Source organism: Giraffa tippelskirchi, chromosome 13, assembly GCF_054371585.1.
Source record: "Giraffa tippelskirchi isolate mGirTip1 chromosome 13, T2T-mGirTip1v1.2.pri, whole genome shotgun sequence".
NCBI classification, from domain to species: Eukaryota; Metazoa; Chordata; class Mammalia; order Artiodactyla; family Giraffidae; genus Giraffa; species Giraffa tippelskirchi.
Window position 1 is genome coordinate 15,769,578 of NC_137287.1, and position 8,571 is coordinate 15,778,148.

An 8,571-nucleotide genomic window follows, 5' to 3' on the forward strand; every position below is an offset into this window, starting at 1 on the left:
CCAGAGGCAGGACAAGAGATGGAATCCTAGGGGCCAGGGTAAATGGAGGTATCCAGGGACTAGAGGTGCTTCCTGGGGGTGGGGGGAATGCAGCCACAGTGTCTCCCCCTTCCCTCTTCCACCCCAGCTCCAGCCCTGGCCTTTTCTTTTCATCCCTCTCCCCCACGACAGAAGCTGTGGCCCTGGCCATGTCATCGTGTTCCGGTGTCCCCTGCATGTTCCCCACCCTTCACCCCCTCCTTTTGCGCGGACCCCATTACAATAAATTTTAAATAAAAACCTGTTTCAGACTCAATGAATGAATTGCTCTCACCAAGCCCCCTGTTCCACCCCCAAGGGAATTCTTAGGCCTGTAGTCAGTCAGTGGCAGCCTTGCTCTGCCCTTTGCAGCTCTGAAGCTCCTGCTCCTCCTTTCCCAGAGGCAGCACCCCCGAGGCAGTCCAGAGTCAGGGTGGGGCCGAGGCTCCTAGGCTGGGGGTGGGGGGGAGGGTGTTGGGGGGGCAAGTTCTAGGACTTCGGAGTCTCTGGGGAATACTCCATCCACCCAGGCCCAGAATAGCCCCTGGAGGTTTGAAGAGGCCTGGGTCAGAAACCCAAACAGTTGCTGGACATAAATGCTGCTTTTTCCCCTTCCCCCGTCCAGACCCACTGCCTGCTGCTCACATCCTAGCCCAATACCTGCACACTCTTAAGGCCCTGAGAGGTGATGGATGATGTAGCTGTGGAAAAAGTGGGCAACTCAGCCCTAGGACTGGGAACAAAGACGTTGAGAATAAAAACCACTTCTCCCCACTCGACCTCATCATTCTTGGTGTGGTCCACCCTGCTCTTACCCAGCCCCCTCCCGCTGTTCCAGACTGCTCTTGCAGCCTCCATCCTGCCCCTTGGAATTCCCTTCCCAATCACTGCTCTGACCCTTCCAGGGACCCTTTTCTTGAGCCTTCCATTACCCATTTCTGCTGCTGCTGTACCTTGGCGGTAGAGGCACTTCTCTTCTGCAGGCTTCCTTCTGGAAACTCCACCCTGATCATCCTCTGCAGCCTCTCCCAAGTTTGGCCTCATCTCCCTTCCCTTCCTGCTGGTAGGGGTGCCTCCACCTGGTCCTGCCTGACTCACTGGTCCAGCCTCCTCGGAGACCCCTCTCCGCTTCCCCTGAACCCCTGCCTCTGCCAGGACTCCCGGTGACCGTTGGCGGGAGGGGCCCGGGGCCTGGGAAGGGGGCACCCCCAGGAGGCGCGCGGGGGAAGGGCTAGGGAGCCGCGCGAGTGGTCCCCCGGCCGGTTGCCCAGGTAACGCGGGGCCTGGCACGCGTGGCTCCCTCCGGCTGGCCGGGAGGGGCGGGAGCCGTGCAAGGGGCGGGGGCGGTGCGCAGCAGCGAAGCGTAGGGGAGGGGACCTGAGAGGAGGGGATGAGCCGAGGGGAGGGGAGACCCGCCGCCTCCCTCCCTCGCTTGCTGACTTGCTCCCTCCCGGGCTGCGGCGGCTGCAACCGCGGTGGTGGCGACGGCGGCGGCAGCAGCCGGAGCAGTCTGGAGGCCGGCGTCGAGGTGAGACGGGAATGGACTGACTGAAGCTGCGGGTAGGAGTGGACGGACAGACCGCGGACGCCGGGAAGGCTGTACCGGAATGCGGACGCCTGATGGACTGACGGGTGGTGCTGGGCGCGCCACGCCAATGGGAGGAGACGGCGCCGGTCCCCCGGGGCGAGGGAATCCCTGGGAGAGGGGCTGGGAAGGGGCTCAGCGGAGATGCCCAGGTCCCTGAGGGAGGGGCGCGGGCGTCTACGCCCCAAAAGCGCAGCACGAAAACCGCACCGGCTGGGCGCCCAGGCAGGAAGGGAGGATGCAGAGAGAGTGGAGTGTGAGTTTCGGGGTCCTCTGCCTAGTCTGCCTATCGGAACGTCTGAGTCTGAACAGCTTGTTGATTTGGGGGTGCTGTGGTGGATCTTGTTGGGTGGACCCAGGAAGAGACCGTGGGAAACCCTGTTTACAAAAGGGTTCATCTCCCCAGGGCTCTCCAACCAGAAGCCTGAGCAGAGCACTCCTCCCCAGAGATGTCCCACCCCAAAGCAAAGGAAACCCCAACTTTTCTTCCTTTTCCCCAGAGGCAGCCCAAGGCTGGCCCTGAGACAGGAGCATCGCCCTCTTGGGCTGCAGCACTGAAAGCTACCTCTTCCCTCCTCACACCAAGCCTGTCTCCTCCTCTTGCAGGATTTGCTGCTGTCTTCGCCGCCGCTCCATCCTTCCCTCAGAGGCCCTCTCCCCTCTCTTGTCTCAAGATGGCAGCTAGCTGCTCTGAGGTCTCTGAGATTAAGGGGGTAGAGGAGGGTCCCCAAACCCAGGGAGAAGGGCCTGGTCATTCTGAAGGCCGAACTGGCTCTCCCCAGATCCCAGCTGGGGTCTCAGATGAGCCAGAGACCCTGCAGCCAGGCCCAGACGTCATGGGGGCCCCTGTGGACTCAGAGCCCAAGGTTGGGCTGGCTCCAGAAACCACAGAGACCCCAACCAGGGCCCCTGAAGCAGCTCAGGCCAGAGACCTCAGCTCAAGCCCAGAAGGGGAAGCAAAGGCCAACTCTAGCACTGAAGAAACATGCCAAGAGCTAGCATCCAAACCCGAAGTGAGCAAAGAGGCCACTGCAGACCCGGACTCCAACCTGGAATCTGCAGCCCCGCTTGAGCCAGCCTCAGAGCCTGCCCCCCAGCCAGAACCCCAGTCAGAGCCCCAGCCAGCTTCCCAGTCCACTTCCACACCAGCCCTTCAGCCAGAGCCCCCTACCCGGGAGGAGCCCACCTCTGAGATCCTGAGCGAGAGCATGGGAGAAAAGCAGGAGAATGGGGCAGTGGTTCCCCTGCAGGCTGGGGATGGTGATGGGGAAGAGGGTCCAGCCCCCCAGCCTCACTCACCACCCTCCACAAAGACCCCCCCAGCCAATGGGGCCCCACCCCGTGTGCTGCAGCAGCTGGTGGAGGAGGATCGACTAGGAAGGGCTCACAGTGGGCATTCAGGATCTCCCCGAGGAAGCCTGAGCCGCCACCCTAGCTCCCAGCTCGCAGGGTCTGGGGTGGAGGGGGGTGAAGGCACCCAGAAACCTCGGGACTACATCATCCTCGCCATCCTGTCCTGCTTCTGCCCCATGTGGCCTGTCAACATCGTGGCCTTCGCTTATGCCGTCATGGTGAGCCCCAGGGGACCCTGCCTGGCCCAGGCCTGCAGTGGTTCCCAGTTTCCTGCCCCGCGCTGGGACACAGCCCCAGAAGTAACCTCGCCTCCCCTCCCCTCTCTGCATGGATCTCACTTCCCGATTACAGGGCCTTTGCTCGCCTCTTCCTGGGACTTCACCTTCTGAGCCCTACCCCATCAGGTGGGAGGGAAGTTGAGACATTTCACACAGTCTTACTGACCTGTGCCCTTCTCCTACTGCCTCTCAACCCCCTTCCTCCCTTAACCACTGTCCACCGGCTGGCCTGTCTCCTCTGGATGACTCTCACACCCGATCGATCTCTGCCTGGCTGGCATTTCCTGACCTGGGCTGGTGCCTCCACCCCTCACTCTAACCCCAGTCCCGAAACAGCCTGCAACAGGGGGACGTGGATGGGGCCCAGCGTCTGGGTCGTGTGGCCAAGCTCTTAAGCATCGTGGCACTGGTAGGGGGGATCCTCATCATTATCGCCTCCTGCGTCATCAACTTAGGCGGTGAGTGGGGGTCTGGGACAGGCTGGGAGGAATGGAAGGGTTGGCAAGGGCGGCTTTACTAACCCCTGCCCCTGCTCTCTCCTGTCTGTCCTCCCTACTTCTTTGTCTCTCCTTGTCTCCCCCCACTCCCCTGCCCCACCGTCTCTGTCTGTCCCTCCCTCTCCTCTCCCACAGTGTATAAGTGAGGGGCTCTGCCCTGCATTCCAAGACTTTTTTTCCTGTTGGGAGCTGCCTTGGGCCCATCCTTCCCTGGGGGGAGCCCAATCCATGGCCCAGGCCCGCACCCATAGGGACCAAGGGAGCCTGAGCGGCCTTGTTTACAGCTTCTTTCCTGCTCCTGCATCCTGCCAGGCTCCTCTGCCAACCGTAGGCCTCCCTTCTCCCTGCACTGTTCCCAACCTCCCTGCACTTCTGCCTGCACCCCCTCCAGCCTCTCGGCTTCCCTATCCTTGCACTTCTGGAAACCTCCCTGCACTTTTGGAATCCTCCCTGAATATCTCCCCATCTCTCTGTGCTCTCAGCCTCCCTGCATCTCTCCCCACCTTCCTGCACTACAACCTCCCCGAATTTCCTGCACCTGCCCTCCCTTTCCCAACTTTCATTGTCTCAGCTTCCTCCCCCCATTCCTTTCTTCCTTCCCACCTTATTCAACGCCACTTCCCTCCCCACACCCTCCGCCCCCTTCCTCTTCCTGCCTCCTCATCTCCCTACAGCATCCTCTCCTCCACCCTCTTCCACCGTTTATTCTACAAAAACTCCAGCACTTAGATCAGGCTGGGGGAGGGGAGTGGTGTCAGGAGAGGGCTCTCTCGCCCGGGCTCCGACTGTTCTCTGTTGGGACCACCCAGGTCCGGACGATCCCCAGGGTGCCTCGGGGTCGCAGAGCTGGCAAGCCAGGCCTCATTTGGAGACTTATGCAGGGGTGGCGTGTTCCGAACACGCACCTGGGAGAACGGAGGGGCACGGCTGTTGACCCTCCCTGGTCAGCCTGAGTTGACCTGTCCCATCTGGGCTTTTTAACCCAGTCAGCGAACTCGTCGGAGCTGGGGTCATTCACGTACTTTGTAAGAAAAAGAACACCCAAAATAGGACCAAAGCTCCCAGCTGCAGGGAGCAAGGGAAGGGCGGAGAGGTGTATTATTATTTTCTAAGAGGACGAGAGAGGTTTGTGAGGTTTGTTGCACGCGACAGTCCGCTGGGGAGGCGGGGACCGAGCCACAACGCGGTTCGGAGTTGGCGGTTTTTGTTTTTTTTTCCTAAAAAAAGTGTAGGGGAAAAAACCTAAAAGTCTAAAAGCAAAAAAAAAAAAAAAAAGATACATCAAACTGATTCTCCCTTTTTGTATGCCGATGCTGCATGGGTCTGAGACACCAATAAACAAAGAGACTGCATGAGACTCGTCTCTAGCCTCAGTTGGTCCTTACGTGCGTGCGCCGCGGGGGCCAGAGGTACTGCCTCCTTTCCCGCAGAACCTACTGCGTGGTTTGCGCGTGCGCTGCCCCGGTGGCCATCTTTACTGTGGGCCGAAGCCTATCATTCCGGAGCGCCTACCTACGCATGTGCAAGCCTTCCCTCGCTTTCCTCTTCCAAGTAGCTTAGACTAAAGCGGAGCCTCCCGCGCCATCTCGGTGCGCCTGCGTACTGTGACCCTGCGCAGCCCGGGAGGCGGGTCTTAGCTCCAGGTGCGTACGGTAGCTGAGGTGGCGAAACTTCGAGGTGTGGGGAGACGGTGCTGGATCCAGGTGTAGAGAGGGGCGGCGTGAAGGCGAGAAGAGCGGGTCCGCCCCCTCTCCGGCCTGGAAAGTGGTTTCTGTGGGTCCCTGGAACGTCGGAATACCAGATCTCGATCCGTGGGGGTGGGGCCCTTGGCGGGAACTGGAGCGCCCCCTTCTGGGAACCGGCGGGTCTGTTCGCAGGGACTGCTGTTGGAGCCTGATTGGTTAGACTGACGTTTCCCTGAAGCCCCGGGAAGCCCAACCCGCGGAGGCGGGGGTGGGGGATCCCTGGCTTAGTACCCCTGCCATCTCGTGTCATCGCAGGGCCCCTTCCCTAGTGGCATATGTCCCTTGTTCGGGGCCATGGAGACATTGCAGCCATCACGGCGGCGCCTCTGTCTGAAGAAGGGGAAGTGACCTCCGGTCTCCAGGCTCTGGCTGTGGAGGATACCGGAGGCCCCTCTGCTTCGGCCGATCAAGCCGAGGAAGAGGGAGAAGGAGGCCGGGAGGAGGCTGAGCATGAGGGGTCCGGGGCCGAGGAGGTGCAGGGAGAAGCCCGCAGCCCTGAGGGGGAGGAGCGTGCCAAGGGAGAATCCGAGGACTGGTGCGTGCCCTGCAGCGATGAAGAGGTGGAGCTGCCCGCAGATGGGCAGTCCTGGATGCCACCCCCCTCCGAAATCCACCGGCTCTATGAACTGCTGGCTGCCCACGGTACCCTGGAGCTTCAGGCTGAGATCCTGCCCCGCCGGCCACCCACGCCTGAGGCCCAGAGTGAAGAGGAGAGATCCGATGAGGAGCCAGAGGCCAAAGAGGAGGAAGAGGAAAAGTGAGGGCACACCTGACACCTTGTCCTTGGGGCTCCTCCCCTGATGCCGGGAGGAAATAGGGAGGGGAGGTGGGACCCAGGATCATGGGAAGGGAAGAGGGGGAGGGAAAGAGCCAGGAGGTTGGGGACAAGTGTGGTGGTTTGGGGGTGGGGGGGAACCACCCTCACCCTTCACTGTCTGTCCCCCTGCCCTAGACCACACATGCCTACAGAATTTGACTTTGATGATGAGCCAATGACACCAAAGGACTCCCTGATTGACCGGAGGCGCACCCCAGGTACAGATGAGAGGGGAGTACTGGGCAGCGGAGGTTGGGGGTGATGGGGGGGCGAGGGTGAAGAGCCTCTGCTCCCACTTACTCAGAAAGTGACTCCCTAAAAGAGGCCTTGACTTGGTGCCTTGGTAGCTACACAACTTGTAGCTTCAGGAGAGAGCATGCACCCAGTGGTGCCATCCTTCCAGCCTAGGTGGTCCCCTATCTTCCTTTAAAAGATTATCACAGATGATTTCATCATGCCTCTCATTACTTTGATCTCAGTCATCCTAGAAGTCATTATTATTATTACCTAGATCCACATACCTACACTGCTCTGTACATGTCGTAATCTTACCCAGTTTCGCATCCTATGTGCCTTCCTAGAGTTTACCCTCGGAGCCATTTTTGTTTGTTTTGTTTTGGGCCATGCTGCTCGGCATGTGGGATCCTAGTTCCCTGACCAGAGATTGAACCTGTGCCCTTGCAGTGGAAGCACAGGGTCTTAACCACCGGACTATCAGGGAAGTCCCCTTGCTGTTGTGCTGTGCTTAGTCGCTCAGACTCTGCAATCCCATGGGCTGCAACCTGCCAGGCACCTCTGTCCATGGGGATTCTCCAGGCAAGAATACTGGAGTGGGCTGCCATTTCCTTCTCCAGTGCATGAAAGGGAAAAGTGAAAGTGAAGTCGCTCAGTCGTGTCCGCCTCTTAGCGACCCCATGGACTGTAGCCTACCAGGCTCCTCCATCCGTGGGATTTTCCAGGCAAGAGCACGGTAGTGGGGTGCAATTGCCTTCTCCATCCTGACTCTGCTAGCTCTACATTTTTAAACAGACCTCCGTGTTCCTTCCCTGGGGCTTTTGCACTTGCCTGTCCCCTGCCTGTGACACTCCTCCCTGATCTTCACATTTCTGGCCTCTTCTCATAATTCAAACCTTCACTTCCCACCCCTTCTGAGACCCCAGCCCTAAACCTCAGAACCTCCATGACGTCTATGGCAATTATGTCTGAATGAATTGAAAATTTTACATGGTTTACAAGTAGTCTTCTACCCTGCATGTAGAAAGATAATGCGCTTCTAATTCTAAAAATTTGAGTGTGAGTTGAACGTGCCAGATTGAAACCAAAAAATTAAAATGTGACAATGTCCAAAAAAAAGTGCTTTCAACACAGGCCTGGAAATCTCTCTGTTTAGTAAGCTCCCCAAGTGATTAACAAGACCCAGGCAGGTCTGGCACATACTGCCTCACTCTCTTCCACATTTCTCACCTTCCCCTTCTTCAGGAAGTTCAGCCCGGAGCCAGAAACGGGAGGCCCGCCTGGACAAGGTCCTTTCAGACATGAAGCGACACAAGAAACTAGAGGAACAGATCCTTCGAACGGGCAGGGACCTCTTCAGCCTGGACTCAGAGGACGCCAGCCCCGCTAGCCCCCCACTCCGGTCCTCAGGGAGTAGTCTCTTCCCCCGGCAGCGGAAATACTGAGGGTGCAGAGTCTGCCTGCTGGAGCCCTGGCCCACCTTCCCTCACCCAGGGCCTCGGGCGAAAGGAGAGATGCTCATAGACTCCCACCACGACACCTTGCCAGAAAGAGAACCGACGTGTGTGTGTGTGTGCGCGCGCGCGTTTGTTTTCTCTTGAACATCTGTTGGGAGACCTGAGCCGAATTTTCTGAATCTAAAATAAAAAAAAGAAATTAAAAAAGCAAGTTACCTTCTCTTAGAGGAGAGGCTGCAGCTGAAGCCGAAACCCTTGTGGAGAGGCAGGACTGTACTCACCCCGATTGGGCAATTAAAGGCAGATGGGGTAGAAGTGAACTCAGTCAGCACCTGCCCCCCTGCCTCGGGCGGTGGACCCTTCCCAGTCTCAGTCCAGTGCTGCCAGCTGGCTGTGAGGTGGGAATTCCCCACCACTGAATGAGCTCAGTGCCTTCAGCTGTAGTAGAAGCTACCTTGTTGTTCATTAGTTGTTCAGTCGTATCTGACTCTTTTGCGACCCCATGGACTGTAGCCCCATGGAGAGGCTCGTCTGTCCATGGGATTTCCCAGGCAAGAAGACTGGAGTGGGTGCCATTTCCTTCTCCA

General features: G+C 58.7%; 2 protein-coding genes across 4 annotated transcripts; both read left to right on the top strand.

Annotated features, from left to right (window-relative positions):
- Positions 1–1,480: 1,480 nt before the first annotated feature.
- On the top strand, positions 1,481–5,084 carry PRRT2 (proline rich transmembrane protein 2). Of its 3 annotated transcripts, none has more exons than XM_081553094.1 (4): positions 1,481–1,546; positions 2,210–3,174; positions 3,560–3,692; positions 3,867–5,084. In XM_081553094.1, exons 2-4 carry the CDS (start codon positions 2,278–2,280, stop codon positions 3,875–3,877), a joined length of 1,041 nt encoding a protein of 346 aa, XP_081409220.1. In that variant the 5' UTR covers positions 1,481–1,546; positions 2,210–2,277; the 3' UTR covers positions 3,878–5,084. The 3 variants fall into 3 exon arrangements, with proteins under 3 accessions (XP_081409220.1, XP_081409219.1, XP_081409221.1); XM_081553093.1 differs by having other exon boundaries at positions 4,541–5,084; XM_081553095.1 differs by having other exon boundaries at positions 3,571–3,692.
- A 259-nt stretch (positions 5,085–5,343) lies between these two features.
- On the top strand, positions 5,344–8,211 carry PAGR1 (PAXIP1 associated glutamate rich protein 1). The gene is made up of 4 exons (XM_081553096.1): positions 5,344–5,374; positions 5,732–6,233; positions 6,429–6,511; positions 7,773–8,211. The coding sequence occupies exons 2-4, from the start codon at positions 5,752–5,754 to the stop codon at positions 7,970–7,972; spliced, it is 765 nt and encodes a 254-aa protein (XP_081409222.1). The 5' UTR covers positions 5,344–5,374; positions 5,732–5,751; the 3' UTR covers positions 7,973–8,211.
- The last annotated feature ends 360 nt before the right edge of the window (positions 8,212–8,571 follow it).

Coding starts and splice junctions, on each gene's coding strand:
- PRRT2 (XM_081553093.1), top strand. CDS start 2,278: ATGGCAGCTAGCTGCTCTGAGGTCTCTGAGATTAAGGGGGTAGAGGAG. Junction 3,175..3,559: donor CCTTCGCTTATGCCGTCATG/GTGAGCCCCAGG, acceptor CTCTAACCCCAG/TCCCGAAACAGCCTGCAACA. Junction 3,693..4,540: donor CTGCGTCATCAACTTAGGCG/GTGAGTGGGGGT, acceptor GGGACCACCCAG/GTCCGGACGATCCCCAGGGT.
- PAGR1 (XM_081553096.1), top strand. CDS start 5,752: ATGTCCCTTGTTCGGGGCCATGGAGACATTGCAGCCATCACGGCGGCG. Junction 6,234..6,428: donor AAAGAGGAGGAAGAGGAAAA/GTGAGGGCACAC, acceptor CCCCTGCCCTAG/ACCACACATGCCTACAGAAT. Junction 6,512..7,772: donor TGACCGGAGGCGCACCCCAG/GTACAGATGAGA, acceptor CCCCTTCTTCAG/GAAGTTCAGCCCGGAGCCAG.